This window comes from Motacilla alba, chromosome 1A (genome assembly GCF_015832195.1).
Source record: "Motacilla alba alba isolate MOTALB_02 chromosome 1A, Motacilla_alba_V1.0_pri, whole genome shotgun sequence".
NCBI classification, from domain to species: Eukaryota; Metazoa; Chordata; class Aves; order Passeriformes; family Motacillidae; genus Motacilla; species Motacilla alba.
The window spans coordinates 9,287,754-9,305,944 of record NC_052031.1 but is presented as its reverse complement, the minus strand read 5'-3'; the positions used below and the strand labels follow the sequence as shown (position 1 = coordinate 9,305,944).

Genomic DNA, 18,191 nt, shown 5'->3' with positions numbered 1-18,191 from the left:
AATCAGACCACTTGTTTTCAGTCAGATGGTCATGTAGTTATCTATGATGAAAAATTACTCTCATCTAGTCTCTACATTGCTGCTGTACAGTCTAGAAAGGTACCTGGACTCTGCTGAACTCCCAGAAAGGCACTCATCCAGTCATCCTGGTCAGACCATTCCTGGTTCATTCATTGCAAAACTCAGGGTCCACAGTCATTTATTTTAGTCACTGTTCAGGAACTGAAGGAAGTTTGGGTTAAGCCTGTCCTTAACCCAAAAAACCTAGAAGTTATGAGATCTCTAAGATCTCTCGAGGCTAGAAGTATGAAAAAAACAGGTTTCACTTCCCAAAGACATGTTTTAACTAGGAGGCTAAAACGAGAGGTTTTGCCCACCCCAGGTGTAGGTGGCTGTTAGGAATAGAGAAACCACAGAGGGAATAAAACACTTGACTCTGTAACCTGATATTAAATACACTGTGTGTAGGTGATTATTTTTGCCTTTGGAGACTTAGTCTCAGTGCTGTTGAAAATACTTTGTATGTACATTTTCCACTTAAGATGTACCGAATTAAGTACATATACAAGAGAAAAGATGCCAAAGAGAAAAATAGCCAAAAAAGGTAACCTAATGCTCCTGCTTTGTCTGGAACGTCAAAAAGCACCTGCAGTGGAGCTACATAAATTTGGTCCTTGGCACAGAAAAAAGAATAAACCATGGAGTTGCAGAGTGGTTTAGGTTGGAAGGGACCCTTAAAGACCAACTAGTGTAACCACCTACTACAGTCAAGGACATCTTTCACTGTTGCTCAAGGTTCCATCCAGCCTGACCTTGAACAGTTCCTGGGATGGAGCATTCACAACGTCTGTGTAGCAAAATGTTCCAGGGTCTTACCATGTTCATAGTTAAGAAGTTCTTCCTAGTATCTAATCTAAATGTACAGTCTTTTATTTTAAAACCTCTGTCTCTTGTCCTGTCACTACAGTCTTTGAGAAAATTCTCTGTCTTTCCTGTAAGGCCCCTTAACAAATTGAAACTCTGGCATAAAGTTTCCCCAGAGCTTTCTCTCCTTCCAGCTGAACCCCAGTTCTCTCAGCCTGTCTTTATAGGAGAGATGTTCTAGCCCTCTACATTACATTTTTGTGGCCATCCACACAAAATTACTGACTTTTAAGGCACGTCCATGTTCATTGCCTAAAGTACATGGGTCTGAATTATGGCTCCTGTAATAGATATATGGCTCCTGAAGAAGTTTTTCTATCCCCAAATTATTTTTAAAACTCATAACTCTTGCAAGGCTCTTGAGTTTAACATAAATAAGTATTAAGATTTTAATCTCTTCAAGAGTATTTTAGAATTGAGACTAAAAAAATCTCTGCATGTCAGATTTTTCTATCATACCAAATTTTAAATTAGCATAACATAGGATGTTTGCACTTCATGAAAATCCAGATATTAATCAGCTGCAATGATAGTCTTTAACCTGCCATGGATTACTTTTCCTGATGTTTATGTTTAAGAGGTGTGATAATTACCTTAATTTTTAATTGGTTCTCTGCTGGGATTACAATCATTTGGCAAGCTATCAATATGTATTTTGGGAAATCTGCCCAGGTATATAGACTGTACTAGCATCAGACTGGCATACACCCCACTGGGCTGAAGTCTTGACATAACTATTGTCTTGAACATATTTTTTCAAAATTTTTCACCACTTTAGATTTCTGTGAATTACATTTTTAAATTGCTTGTTCAGTGATGTTTTCTCCCATTGTACCACAGTATTCTCATCCTTGACCTGGATGATGTAATTTTAGCTCTGTAAAGGGTAAAGCACTGTAGGGAATAGATATTTTTAAATATACTCATCATGGGAAAAAATGGAGTTGTAAGGAAGTACAGATATGGGTGAAACATTAATTGGAGCTGGAATGCTAATTAGTGTCTGCAAACATCCTCTCCATTCAGCCACTAACCTTAAAAAACAGGATGGTATCTATACTGAAAACTAATTTTAAAAAATTATATGAGCTTTATAGCACTTCAGGCCAAAACAGACTACTGTGTGTTCTAGTCTGAACTCTAATGTGTGACAGGGCAATTAAGCAATTCAACCAGCCTCTCCACAGTTTAAGTCAATAAATAGTGCTTAATTAACAGATAACTTGTGCTTGGCTGAAACATAAATCCTTAAAAAATATCTGCTGATGACTGAGTTTTGTATATATTTATCAACAAATACATGGCCACCTTCCCTCTCGGAAGGTTATTCCAAAGGATAATCAAACTCACTAAATTGTGTGCTTCTTATTTCGGTTTAGATTAGTGCACATTCCTTCACGGTATTCAAAGAAGACCCAAGCAAGTCCTGTTCTTGCTGAGTTGTGTTCAGCCAGCTCTGAAGCAGAGCTTCACTAGAGGCAAGATATATGATGAGGACTCTATAATTTATTACAGCAGAGCTATAAAACCGAATCTGGAGCCATCTCACACTAGGTGAGAAACAGCACAATTTAAATCTGCCTGCAAGCCCATTTACAGAAGTGGGAAGGTTTCTATTTAGACCCAGATCTTCCTAAGGCCCTTGAAGCAGAAGCTATCTGTAAGGAATTTGTGGGCAAATAGAAAGAGCAGTTTATTTTCACTCCAACATGAAACCAAAGGAGGAAGAAAGGTCCCCCTTTATGAGCTGTTTGACCAGTGGTGATGAGCTACTGGCATTGGCTCAAGTTTGCTGTTAACAAAGATCCTCTCTGGCACCAATTACAATGAACTGCCATGTTTTTAAAAACAAATTTGGCACCAGATACCAAAGGAAGTCTCTATCTGTTAGATCACTACAAGCCTTTAAGGCTTTGGACCAAATCTCAAATATGAGTAAGGATTTATTCCAATGATGGTGTCAAAGGGATTGAGCTCTTAGGGAAAGCAAAGCTTAAGTGAAATGTGCCTACAAAGCTTTGTCTTTACACAAGGTTTTGAGTGCTTATGTGGCTCTAATTCTCTGTAAACAGTGATACTCACATTTCATATTCTCCCTCATTCTTGCTACTGAGTGTAAGGGCACTCTTCACATAGAAAAAAGACATCTAAGTAATGTTCAAAAACATAAAGCATTATGTGTTAAATACTCTAAGAAAGAATATAATACACTCTGTATGTATTAAATGAGAGATACAAAGACCAAAGTAAACAAAATAAACATTATTGGACAAATAGAGAAGTGAGGGTCTTTCCCTTTCCCAGGTGACATTGGAAGGTTTTTGCCACAGTTGAGAGCTCAACCCAAATGTCAGTATTTCCTCATCAATGCAAGAATGACAGTAGTGGTATTTTTTCCCTGAAGGTCTTTTCCCCCAATTTTTTAGGGTTTTTTTAGTGTATATGAAAATTGGTGAGGATAAAATGTATTTAAAATAATTTGGTAGAGCTTTATATAAACAGCCATTACGTTACATGAAAAAGCTATAATCTACCCTTCAGAGTGTTGCAGTATATTTGAAAGCTGAAGAGAATTGAACCTGAAGAAAACATGTAGTCTATTAAATACAGATTTATAGGAGTCATACCTCATATGCATCACAAGTTAAGTTTTTTTGGAAATGTTGGATTACTTTGGCAGTCAACAGGTCTCAATGCAAAAGCATTTTATGTCCACTCAGCATTTAGTTATTTTTCTTTGGGATAACTTCTAATATGCTGGCTGGAACTGAATTCTTTGGTCATTTTAGAGTAAAAGGCATAAATCTCTAGCTGGGAATGGATTTCATTTTGGGTTTTAGAAAGCATATTCAAATTCTAAATTGTTGAGAAAGGGATGACTATGAATTAAAAGACACAAACTGTTTTCTGGGTCACAGAAGATGAAGATCAATACAAATCTGCCCAAAACTTCATGAAAACTTTCTTTTGCATTAAGTAAGTCATCCTGGTTACCAGAGAGAGAATAAAATACAGGAACTTGCCTGCACTCATATACTTTTAGTGGATTACAAGTTCTAGTTTAGATTAATTAAGCTAAACTCTTCAGTCTAAAAGAAAAGGTTCAGGACTAACACACAGTTAAACATTGATTAATTAAGAACTTTGGTAATAATTAATCAACCACACTCTCAACTCCAGGAACTTTCTCTAATGTATCTCAGAAATAAAGGATTCCAAACTGAAATGACTCATTCCACACTTTTGCTGATAAAGCTGTGAAACGATCACACTTTCCTTAACTGTCCCTGAATGAGATCTGCTCTGAGTGAACTCTGGAAAAAAGACAAAAAGCTCATGCCATTTGTACTCAAGGCAGCTAGGTCCCAATGAGATCATGTTTCTCAAGATGCCAGGCCAAGCTTCATTTATTTCAGTTTCTCAACTTCAGCATAAAAAAAGGCAAGAAGAGTTTTCATCACTTTGCTATACTCTACACAGGTCTCCAGACAGAGAACACGGTTTCAGAGTAAATGGCTGATATTCCACTTAAAAACAAGAAGGGGAGCAATGAACTTTGAGTGTGTCCAGATGGGATGATGGTGGTTGGACAGAAGCATGAAGTGCTCCATCCTGTCATCATTCCTCACAGATTTACTGCCAAATAGGGAAGAAGAGATTGGGGACAAAAAGCTTATTTTATAGAAACAAATGCTATCTAAATGTTTTCATATCTGTGAGCTCTAATATCTGGTCACAGGATATTAATAATTTGTATCAAAGTGAAAAGGAATTAATTTATATTTCACTGTTGAGGAACAAAGCTCAGTATGTAACTCCGCTCCCTGAGGAGTTAAATTCTGGATGATTTTTTTTTTTTTTGTGTAGATAAATTCTCAAATAGCCTCCCTGAATAGATTCATATCCCATAACAAGGATTGACATTCCCAAATGTTTATAAAAAGAATAATGGATATTATATCTGTTCACATGCTAATTATGCTCGGAGATAAGCAAAGATACTTATGGTAAAGTTGGCCAGAGTGTTGACATAAGAATAGTGATATTCACCTTAAGCAAGAGAGAAAAAAAAAAAAAAAAGATAATTTGAAACATCAGTGGTCAGTATAGTATAGTAATCAACAAAAATATTTCTCCCGAGTGACTTCATTTTATTTTATTCACTTTTTATTCTACTTATTAATTTGCAAACAAATAAAAATACATTCGAACACATTGGTAAAATTTAAAGAAGCAGGTAAGTAAAACACTGACATATTTCAAGAGATCATTTATCTGCATTCAAAATGGTTGAACAATGGAACAATGCTCCTGCCAGCTTCCCTTGCCCCTGTATGTTTCCAATTCTAGCTTCCAAGGGCAGAAGTGAGTAAGGAACCCAAGGCTCACATCAGCTCAGACTCCAGCCTCTCCACTTCAGTTGTCAGTTTGCCAATCACTTGTGGTTTCTACAATGTTCTGAGTTCTCTGGCAGGATTCAGACTTAACCCACCTTTCTCCCACAGACCACTGAGTAGCCTCCAAATGTCACTTTCAGACATTATGTAATAGCATCCCTGGCTCAAACCAATGCAAAGTCCCACTTCTAAAGGTTAAAAAAAAACCCCGAAAAACTTCAAGGTTAATGCTGCTTTTGAAAACTTCTTATAGTTTACATGCTAATTTTTTTCCCCTTAACATTTTCTCTTCTGAAACTCCCCAAAAATACCAGGGAGATATTATTCCTCAATAATATAGTGGAGAAAAATCAGATGTCTATAAATGTGAGGTGCTCTAAACATCTGCAACCATGCTGAAATTCAGTGAGAAATAGTTACATGACCCCCAGTCTCCTTATAGAGAATGAGCCTTATGGGTGAAGAGGGCTGCAAAAAAGGTAATTAAAGTATTTTTCTTAAATATAAATATGGTCTTAGAGCTCATGCACAAAACACCTACAAAAACTCCATTACCTCAGTCATGCAAGTTCTAATATCCTGTGCTACGTGTTGCAACATGAAGTGACTAATATATATAAATATGTACTGTATATGTATATATATGGCTTTTTACTCCACCTCTCGGTAGTTGTCGCTGATTCGATCCAAACTGAGGGAATACAAGAGGTCTCTTCCTCCCACGAACAGTCGCTCTTGATACTCATCCAGCAGCATTATATGAAGTCCAAGATATCCAAACGGGCTACGAAAGACTGACGTCCTGTTTAAATCCCAGAGCTCTGAAATACAATCAGAGTGCTCGTGATAAATACCAAACAGCTTAGCTTTCATGGCTTCATTTTCATATCCTCCTGGGGTACTGGGCGAGAAGTTGTGGGACATTAAAATGCTAAACATATAATCTTCGAGTAAGAAAGAGACACGAAACGCCTGGGAACAATTTTCAAACTAAGCCAGTTCTACAGGAGGTTTGTCTCTGAGTCTTTCCATCATAATCTTTATGCCTAAAATATGAGATAGGGAGAGATGAAAATTAGTTTTCTCCTGGACACTTTCTGAAAAGGAACAAGTACTTAGAACAACAACTGCAAATGGGGAAAAAAATTAATGAATTAATGGAAATTTAAAAAAAAAATCTGGAAACTGTGTCCTTGTCTTTCAGGTCTCTCAAACTCCAGGTTTTCACTGCACACGCTATTTTTACCTGGATTTGTATTTTTAGGAGGATGACATTGTGGGTTTTAAGCCAAGCACTGTCTTCACTTAGTTCACTGAATGTATTGCCTCTAAATTCAGTGAAAACAGTATGAAATCTGTGAAATGCATATGAATAATTTTCAAACACTGATTTTGTAAAGAAATGCACTGACCTGATATGGGAATCTGAGGTTTAGCTGTGCATGATCTAGGCTAAAGCCAGTTCCACTGAGAAAAGGAAATTCATTCTGGGTAATGTTGCAGAAACTTGGATTCAGGCCTCAGGAAGCAAGAAAGAGGCAAAACATGGGGATCTCTCTGCACTGTGGTGCAGAGCACAACCTGGCTAGCAGCAGGTCAGAAAGGCTGAAAATAATTTTGTTGTTGAGAAGCCTCAAAAGGAGTCATTTGAGAGAGTACCCTTGGACTCCCTCCAAAACAAGAGAGCTTGGATTGGGGAAAGCAACTATGTTCTCATGTGTACTGTGGCAATTGTTTTATTTTGAAGAAATCAATTTTGGTAAAACTAATTAAATATGTTTATCCTCAGAGCTTTCCATCAGCATAATTTTTTCAATCATTTGGTTGTGGTCCTGAAGCTGATGTTGGAAGAAGTGAGATTGTCCCTGAGCTAGAGAAGACAAATGAGCCCCCATCCAAATTGGAGGCTCCTGCTCACATGCCACACCAGCAGTTATGTTCATTGGTCCATGCTGCACCTTAAAAGCAACATAGAAACCACAGCTGATGATCTGTAAGCAAGAAACTTAATGCTCGAAAAGGGTATTAATATAATCCAACAAATTGAGAATATTTCTATTAATTTTAACTTATTAAGTATATTGTGTGTGTGATGATAAGTGATTTTAGTAATAGGATAAATATGTTTTACTCTATTTACTAGGTAGGCTGAGTTCAGGTCAACAGAGGCTAAAAGTAACTAGTTTCTGAAAGTTGTTTCCTTAGATGATAAAATTTACATCAAAGGAGTTGTACTAAAAAATCAGCCTCACATATGATTTCTTTCTCAGGTGATCTTCAAGCAGAATCTATTAAATAGTTTGTCCCTGTGTGTGACGGGTCTCACTTAACAAATGAAAAAATAAATCACAGAGAGGAGCATCATCATGAAGAGAACAAGAGACTTTTTTGTCTAAGCATTGCATACTAACCAGTGCATAGATACACATTTTTTGACAGTGACACACTCAGCACACAGCTGCACAGCAATGTGGAAATGGCACTTTCAAAGTTTGCTCTTGCCAAGCAAATGAGCAGATTGCTGTTTTGGAAGAACATCTCTTGTTTCTGAACAGATTAGAAATGAAATGAAAGCAGAGCTAGAAATACACTTTTGGTCCTAAATAAAGCAAATTTTTTATTTGCAAGAATACAAATAATTCAATATATTTTATTTTTTAATCAGTCTTGGAGTGAAAAGAATTGTATTTTAAATTTTAGTTATATACAAGCAACAAAAGGTTACTGTGGTAGCTTCCCCTGATTTATTTTCATGTTTTCCTGAAGGCAAATTGTTCATAAATGAGACCATATTTTTTTTACATAGATCAGAGATATGACTCATGTGTTCTCATAATGATGAACAATTCTCTACCTGATCACATAAACTGATAACTGCTCATATAAGACTCAGTCCCACAAAGCACACCTGCAGATCTTATTGTCTTAAACGGAAGTTGAGAACACTAAATATCTTTCAAGACAGAACTTGCGAAAAGAGATGTTTCTAAAACTGGGTCCAGCAAACTACACAGACATGGGATTGCTGTGGGGGTAGAGAAAGGAATAGGAATGAACCTGACATCTGAAAGGACTGGAAGCCAACAAGTTGGGTTTGAAGAGTGATTTTATACTGAATCTCAAATGTAGCAATATTATGTAGATACTTTGATAGGTGGTAGAATTTCCATACATTGTAGGATACATGAGATTTTAGGATAATGCAGCACCTCCTGAATACCTGGAGAATGAGTGGTATATCTGGGAGTCTAAAACAGCACTAGAAGCTTGCCATTTCTAGGCAAGTGAATATAACCATGGTGTGGTGTGATGTAAATGACACAGGTTCTGAAGCAGTAGAACATAATTTTTGTTGTGCTATGCCCCTTCAGCAAAGCCGGTTGGCTTCAGTGTAGGAATGAAGCTGTACTGCTTCTCGATGAGCTGCTGCCTTCACACATAGCACAGCTTTCATGCTCACACAAATGCATTGTTAGCTCTTAGAATCATGGAATGGTTTAGGTTGGAAGGGACATTAAAGATCTTATGGTTCCAACCCTCCTGCCACTGTTTTTCCAAGACCAGGTTTCTCCAAGCCCTGTTCAACCTGGCCTTGAATACTTCCAGGGATGGGGCACCCACATCTTCTCCAGAAAACCTGTGCAAGTGTCTCAACACCTTCATAGTAAAAGATTTCTCTAGAATCTAAAAGACATCTAATCTCAACTTTTGCTCTTACAGTTTAGAGCCACTACCCCTTGTTAGAACAAGGGTAATACCCTTGTGAAAAGTTCCACTCCAGCTCTCTTTTAGCCCCCTTTAAATACTGAAAGCTGCTATAAGATCTTCCTAAAGTTTTCTCTTCTCCAGGCCGAACAGTCGCAGCTCTCTCAGCCTGTCTTTATACTAGAGGTGCTCTGGTTCTCTGATCATCTTTGTGGCCTCCTCTGGACTTGCTCCAAACAGGTCCAGATCCTTATGGGGGGGACCCCAGAGCTGGACACACAGATCACTGCACTTTGCAGCGCTGAGTTGCACTTGGTCATTGAAATCACAACACAGTTGGGGGGGTGAGGCACTTGGATTCAAAGTTTGGAGCAAATTTCCCCAAAATCTACCTTTAGTTACCTTGAAGATGCTTATTCTCACAGAGGTCACCTTGTAAATATAGATTCCTTGAGGTGTCCAGAGTTGCACTCCTGGTCATGCTGATACTCTTTAATTAAAAAATCAAATTCTGGACAATGTTTAAACTTGAGCATAACCCAGAAAGAGATTGTTCCTTTACCTAATATTAGGATTTAATGTCCATTTTTATGCTGGGCACATCTAGCACACTTACAAGATCAGGTGCAAGAGCAATTTTCTTCAACAACCTGGCCAGAGAAAATATAGTACTACCTAAAATTTTTGAAATATTTTAAGGGCTAAATCAGTCACCTGAGGAATAGCAGACATGAGGTCAATTTCCTTTTCTAAATGTCTTGAAACTCAGATTTTTCTCCTTCCGTAAAGAGGTCTAATCCCAAGTTTTTAGCTACTAGATTGGTAGAGAAGGATGGATGCTTTATCCATTTCCTGTTGAAGCTGTGCAACAAAATATATAAATATTTAATATTTAATATTTAATAAATTATACAAACTGTTCCAGCACATGAGTTAGAAACCCTAGACTTCTCCCTCACATGGGAGTGACTAAGAGTTTCAGTTGAGCAGAACTCTTCCTTTTACTGAGTTTATAGATTTTGGTGGGGAAAAAAACAACAAAAAAACAACAACAAACTAAAAACAAAACCAAAAACAAAACAACGACAAAAAAAACCAAAAAACCAACCAAACAAAAAAAAAAAACAAAACGAAAACTATCAAACCACCAAAAAAAAGTTACTTCTTCTGTAAAAGATCTTGAATAAAGAAGCAAAAAGCCAGAGACACAGAGGATGAATTATTCAGGGTGAATATATTGCTAGTACTCATACAAAAAAGGAGAAAAGACTTTTCCTATCTTCTGGTAAAAACAAATCTTCTGGAGTACTGATCCATACATTTGTGACAATGTTATCTTCTGTGCTATAGTGCTTTGGCATTTTAATCTAAACTCTCAAGACCATAACTAAACCCACCCCACTGCACTACAAATAACATTTTACTCAACAAGGGAAAAACTACTTCAATATTTACATACTCCTATATGGCACTTCACCTGTGAAAGCTTTAAAGCAAGTCTGCACTGCTGAATTACATTTCATAAGAGAACAAATCTTATTTCTTTCTGTTCTAAAAGCTGAGAACAAACCTGATGGTTTGCTATCTGTCTGAAAGAGCTTGCTGGCAAATGTTCAGACTGGTCTTGCTTACCACACCATCTCTTATAGCAGATCTACTTTGGTGAACATATTCACACTGTGTCCTGTTTGACAAAATGGATTCTATAACACATTGGTCTAACAATGTTAATTATATTCCTAATAGGCAATTTCTTGGATATTTTAATGAGCAGTATATAATTCTAACTTCTAAGACTATTTTAGAACAGTCATTTCTTAAATTAGAAAAAAAATTTTCACTCTATTTTTATTTAAATGTTTTTTAAATAGAAATTATTGATAACTTAAATATGCTTAGAGAATCAAATGTGAAAATCTCAATGCTCTTCCACAGCATCCAGACTACGGTGACATTTCATTTATAACACATTCTCAGAATTTAAGTTTTGAGTAATATATAATTTTGGACCTTGAATATAGACTAATACCACTGCAAATTTTTAATCTTTTTATTTTTCTCAGGGAGTGACAAAGTTGCTGTTGCTCTGCTCTGTTCTTCATAGCATTACATCATCACAACTGCACAAGTCTATTGCCTTTGCCCTTTTTTGCCCCCATAAAAATCTTTGGCTCCCCTTTTAAATTCTTCAGAAATATAGTCTCACCTCCCACACTACTTCATGCTGCAGATCATTCTTCCAGCAAAGATGTTTTCCAGATGCAGGGCACTGACAAATGAGCCCACATAAGGTGGATGTTTTAGTGCTGCTTTACAGGAAGAGTTAATGGCTGGGGTTGCCTTCTGTCCCCATCAATAATGTGAAAGGCCACTGATATAAAGTCTAGGTAATGTGAGCACCTGAATGACATCTTTTGCTTCAAATTGTTGGCATAGTCCTGGAATATAGATACTGCAGTGGAACAAATTTTACAAGAACTTTGTAAACCCTATGTAATTTTAATTAATTTAGCTTTTTGCTATATTGCTGACAAGCAATAACATAATCTGCTTATATGTGACAAGAAAGAGACAGAAACAAAAATGAGGAAAAATAAAAAGAGACATAGAGGTGAGCCTGAAATATCTGTGGCACAGTTTATGAACTACAGGTCAGTTGTATATACAGGCAATATATGTATCTTCTGTTTTAAAACACTGGTACTTTAGGGCAAATATTTATTTGAGGGTACTCTAAAGACTCATCCGTCACAAGGACAAAAATATAAACTTACAAGTGGTTGAATCTCTTTTGACAATTTTAAGACCTCTAACTGGCAATATTCTATATAAAGTTAGTAGGAAGCAGAAGATTTCTTCCCAGGGGGAAAAAATAGAGTAAAATTCACCTAAAAGTCCTAATTCTGTTGAATATGAGATTGACAATTTTTACTTTTCTGTGCTTACAGTCCTCAGTCAAATATAACCCTGTAATAATAATTATGAAGTCATGATAGTGATTTTCAGGTAATGGAAAGTTACATTAACTCAGGTCAAGCAGCAAGGAACTGAACTGATTGGGAAGTAGAAAAGGGAACAGGGTTAGCTGGCCAGAGTTGGCCAAAATAAATTCTCCTGCATGAGATTTGGTAGCAAAATCTGAGCTGAGAACTGTAATAACAGAATTAATTGGAAATAGTAAACTATCTAAAAAATCCAGGGTAGTAGTAATGCTCAAAGATACCACTGTAATTTTAAAACACTGTTCTTAAGATAATTTAGTGTTTTATTGGGAGAAGATGAATCAGCAGGAGATAGGTTTAAGAGTCTGTGAGGGAGACTGAAGTATGAGCTTTCACTGCTTGAGGTTTTATCTATGTGGCTGCCAGGCAGATGCCTCAGAAACTTGGCAGAGAAGGAGACAGAAAGCAAACTCTAGTAACAACAAGCAAAAACCCATTAGTCCATAACTACTTTCACATGATTCAACCTCTGCTCTTAACAGCAGGTGAGTTTGGCTGTTGAGCTTTATTTGGGAAGTGTAATTGGCTTCATGAAGGGAGCTGGTGCAGCAAAGCCCATGAATAATTTTGCTTATTTGGTTCTCTTCCTCTAAATGTTTTGGGTTTAGTGATGAAGTTTAAATTATAGTCAAAACTTCAAACAAAATCTTTCCCTGTCAGTCTGTCGAAATTACAGAGGCAAAAGTTTCTGAAATTAAAAGGTACAGTTTGGGGAGACAAGAATAGTTTCAATCTATATGTAAGACAAAGCACTCTTCTGGCTTTTTTTTCTTCCTAAGAATATTGGAAAAATCTAAAACTGGAACATATATAATAACATATATAACAAATCTTAGGAAATATTTTTGTTTCTTCTAATTCTACTCAGATAATGACAGAAAACATTTTGTGTTGCTTGAAAGTCCTTAACACAGCTAATCATGACAATCACAGCTAATAGGACTTCATAGCTCAAGTTCTAATCCTTGATATTCCACTTCCAACTATTATATGTCACATACCTACTGTGATACACATACATTATGTCACATCTAGCAAATACTTTTTTTTTGTTTTCCCTGGTAGCAAAATAGCATATTCCATTAGCAACACTGTAGCTGGTTTGGCTCTAGTCACTTAATAACAGAAATATAACCATTACAAAAAGACCTGGGTTTACAGTGTTAGCATATTACATAACAGTAAAAACATGTATGCTTACATAGTATTTTATAATATTTTTAGTGCTTGCTGGAAATATTTATGGTGTACATCAGTCTAAGGGAAATCACACATCATCTTCATACAAGCTGGTTTTACACCAATTTAAAGATACATTTCTAGATTTACATGCTAGTCCAATAAAATAAAAAAAATTCTGATATTCAATTTAATGTTACTAACGTTAAAAGAAATTAAATTCGCTATAATAAAAACTTGATTTTTTAGGTTTTTATCATGCCTGCCTAGAAATGATAGATGATTTACAGATTGTTTTAGAAGAAAACCTCTTTGTAAGTCAAATGAAAGCAGTTACAGAACCTGCTAAACAGTCATGCATGTTGAAGTGGTATTTGTTTTGTGACACTAACACATTTGACCCTACCAATTTCTGGATCTTACAGGTTTTTTTTAGAGCAGTAAAATAGAATGGTTTCTCATAGAAGGCTTAATCCAGAGCTCATCTGCCATTTTCCCCAGTTAAGTTCATTAATTTTGACCTAGGAAATCACACCACTATAGAATAAATAGATGTGGAACAGTATAGGGAAAACAGTTTTCCTTCTGTATTTTATCTGAACCTGAGAAACAGCAGAGAATCAACTCAGAATGAGAAGAAATTTTCATAATTTCAATGTCAAACTACTATATAAATGATGTCTACCATTCATTATGCTTTTGATGATAGTATTCAGTTTTCAACAATAATAACAATTTAAAATATTTTAAATTAAGGTTACTATATTTTTTTCCATATCTATTTCCAGTTCGAGGGATATTGCTTGAAGAATGGTGAAGAATTTTTTTTTATTCATTTCAGTATTAGATAGCAAATTCTGGCATTCATTCAAACAAATTTGCCATGGTAAATTGACATACTCATTATACCATTATACTCTATTATAAAAAAATTTGTCTAGCTTACCAGTGGGATTTTTATTGGAAAAGGTACATTCATCCCCAAAATGCTATCTGACAACACAGTTCAGAAATGTGGTTGTGATAGAAAATATCAAACAATTGCTCAAGCAAAATGACATAACACTGTGGCTGTTACGAACTCCCAGGTCTCAGTGGGTGGCTTCCTAAAATTTTCAAGTGGCTTAAAATCCTAATAATCCTTTCTTCAGTAAAGCATTTTAGGAGGCAATAATACATGATAATGTTGTGGATAATAATATCTTTATAAATATTATAAATTTCTTTTTGAATAATAGACTTTTGTATGATAGAAAGCTTCAGAAATGTGTTTATCTATTAATACATTCCAGCAGAAATATAAACTGGAATTTTTTACTGTGCAACCTATGCAAAACATAAGCATCCATGAAATACTCTTTGTGAACTTTATGCACTTCATCCAATAAACCTCTAAGGAAGTAAGCACAAAAAGAAATGTCCTTTTAAAATTATACTCACAGAAGCTGTTTCACATTATGTTTAATATCTTAATAGTGTTAACAAGTGAAATAATCAATTTATGAAACTTGAATTTTAGAAGGTACATATGGTTCAAATAATCACAGGTCTCTGCTGATGAAACACAGGCAGTCCAGTCTCTTGAGGACCTGATTTATTAAGGTGTACCACTTACTACATGGTTATTACCACACCAGTATGGGAAGAGAAGAATTCTTCCTATGGAGAGATCTTGTGTTTTGACAGAAAGAGAATCTGGTGCTTTCATTTAAAATGAAGATGCCAAGAGTCAGGGGTTTATGCTATTCAAAATGACTGTTAAATTGAATTTCCCCTGTAAAAGATGTATTAAAAGGAGCTATCTCATGTGATTTTCAGCAGCATATGCTCTTGGGCAGGATGGCATGTGATTGACAGTGTATGTAAGGCTATCTGGAGTCATCAACAGGAAAAAAACCAGAATTGAGGAGAAAGGAGGCATTGTATAAAAAGCAAAAGGCAGAGGGAAAATTGAAATGGAAATAACTAAAAAGATGAAAGGAAATTTTCAAGGTATTTTTTTTCCTGTGAAATAAATTACTCATAGCATATGCAGAGTTCGAGACAATATTCTACACAGGAGTTTAGAAAGACTTGCTACAGCTCCCACACTGAAATAAAGTCAATTTTCCCTGAGCATAGAAACTCTATAAACAGCAGTGAATAGACTTCTCTAGAAATGAACACTTTGTTAGTTCAAAGTTTGTTCTTTTAATTGACCAGAATATCTTCTCTGGAAAGATTTCACTCAAAGAAAGGAGATGTGTTCAGCTGCTACATCAGTGTCTTTGGAAGGCCTGCCTCATGTGAGTTAACATCCATGGTTTGACCTTGCTTTCCCTGATACATCTCAAATACTTTTAAATAATAATGAAAACTGAATACATCAAAGGTCTTTTTATTGCCTTTATTTTAATTATGTTTTTGGTTTTTTTGTTATTATGACACAGAGCTTCATGAAAGAATTCAAGCTCAGGGTTGGATATGCCATATTCAGCTTTTATTTTGTTCAAAGTCAGGTGTCTAGTTTAAGGTAGTTATCCAGATGTCTTTTTTTTTATCAGAAGAAAAGAAAGAGGTATTCCCAAATGGCATTTTAAAATTCCATTCAAACAAATATAATCTGAAAGCAGTAATTTCTATAATCCTAATTTTAATCACTTCAGTGATGGGCAAAACATAGAAATAGCTATCTTTGTTGTCTCTTCTGTTTCTCCCCCAGAATACCTAATTATCTGTAAAATTCTGGTTAAGTAAATGCCTTGGAAAAGAGAGACAGAAAAAAAGCTTCATTGCAATAACTTAGGACATATTTGAAGCCTTTCAGAATCACTAATGCTTTGCAAATATCAACAGTCAAAACATTCTTCAGCCATTTGACTTTGAGCTGGTAGAACTCAACACAATTGATCTTAAATAGTGCAACTGGAGAATAAAAGTCAATAATAGGCAGCCATTAATGGTCATGTAGCTATTATGAATTGTATTATTTACTGTTTCATATTATCCTCAAACCTTCATGGATATGTCCACCCATCCTCTCTTTCCTTTCCCCTCCCCACACTATTCATTTGTTTCTGATGGATTTGCAAGACAGAAAAATGATAGTGCATGTTTAGAAGTTTATTGTACTTTGCTATAAACACTATCTTTTCTCATGTCACATTTGATTATCCAATGCAGTCATACAATAGACTGTACTGAATTTCAGCTGTCGTCTGTGCTCCTAAGCCTTTCAGATGCTTTTAGAAAAATTCCCAATGATAACAAAAGCCCCTCTTACAGTGAAGAGAATTCTACAATAGAACAGAGAAACAGTCTTCTGAAATTACGAGTAGCATCTATATGTCCTCACTTGACCCAATGGTAATCATAAAAAAAATCTCCCACAAACCTCTTCCACTTCAAAATCACTTCAAAATGGAATGGTGTCTCAGTATGACTCTGTCCTTAATCACTTTGCACAGGATGTAAACACACTACACACTTATGGGTGTTCCTTCATTTGTTCTTTCTTCACTGTAATTTAGAAATTCACCTTCATCTTGATTCTTGGTTTAACACTGGGACTTAATTTCAGATGTTTTGGTGTCAATCTGTCTTTTCTACTTATAGCTGGCTTTACAGAAGGTAGAATGTGAAATAATTTCATTAATGTCCTTTATTAAGGGCTATTGATGTTTAGAATTATAGACATAGTATGAAAATGAAGGATTGATACACCTGTTTCATTTTTGTGTATTGAAGAGTTGTGCAGAAGTTCATAGAGATCTAGGGATTAAAAGAAAGAGCAGAAAGAGCTCAGACAGAGCTTTGGGTTGGAAAGAACCTTCAAAGATCATCTACCACAACTCCCTGCCAGAGCCAGGGAGTGTCACTGCTTCCACCAGCTTGGTGACACCCACAAACTTGCTGAGGATGGTCTCAATCCCACAGTCTATACTGCTGCTAACGATGTTAAACAGTACCAGTCCCAGCACAGATCCTCGTTAATTATGTACTGCTCTGAGCTGAAAAAACACACAGCCCTGGACAACTGTTTTCTCCAGGAATTTCCAGTCTAACAGCTACATGACCATTAATGGCTGCCTATTATTGACTTTTATTCTCCAGTTACACTATTTGAGATCAATTGTGTTGAGTTCTACCAGCTCAAAGTCAAATGGCTGAAGGATGTTTTGACTGTTAATATTTGCGAAGCATTACTGATTCTGAAAGGCTTCAAATATGTCCTAAGTTATTGCAATGAAGCTTTTTTCTGTCTCTCTCTTCCAAGGCATTTACTTAACCAGAATTTTACAGATAATTAGGTATTCTGGGGGGAGAAACAGAAGAGACAACAAAGAAAGCTATTTCCAATCTAACTGGAAGGCACAGCCAAAACAAAATTAAAAAAACAAAACCAAAATTTAAAAAAAAATTCTGTCATGAATACAGGGTAAATTAGAAAATAATAATTTCAATATTCACAACATTCTCCAGGGTTTGAATTTACAGTGCAAATCTACATGATTTGCACTGATCACTCAGCCAGTCTGCATAAAACTGCTGTATTTTGAATGCAAGTACAACAGGTGACCCACAGTCCTGAGAGTTTGCCCTGAGACAAAAAAGGAGCAGAACACACAATAGGTATTGGAACTGGGAGAGAATATTTTTCAGATTATGAAAGGATTTTTAAAGATTTTGGAAAATATTTCCATTCCAAACTGGAATATAAACTTCAAATACAGTTTCAAACATCAAAAAATCCAGTTATTTTCCCATGAATGGAATTATTTTGATAATTTTGCATATTTTATTTTGATTAATTCAGTCCTCTGTTTTTATAGTAAGTCAACTAACATTTCAGAATGATCTGTTCTTAAAATAAAATAGAAGTCTTAATTTAAAACATGCAAATATGCCCTTTTTTGCCAAAATATTATTCAATGGAAAAAAAAATTAAATTTCTGTAATTTCATAATGTTTTGCAGAGGAAAAATACACCAAAATCAGAAACCAA

At 35.7% G+C, this 18,191-nt stretch overlaps 1 protein-coding gene across 1 annotated transcript in view; it reads right to left on the bottom strand.

Moving 5' to 3' along the window:
* The window catches only part of SEMA3E (semaphorin 3E), a 127,241-nt gene that overhangs the window by 54,187 nt on the left and 54,863 nt on the right, over positions 1-18,191 (bottom strand). The window contains exon 2 of the mRNA XM_038154113.1: positions 5,982-6,142. Coding sequence (XP_038010041.1) covers positions 5,982-6,142 — 161 coding nt within the window. The remainder of the gene's footprint in view (positions 1-5,981; positions 6,143-18,191) is intronic.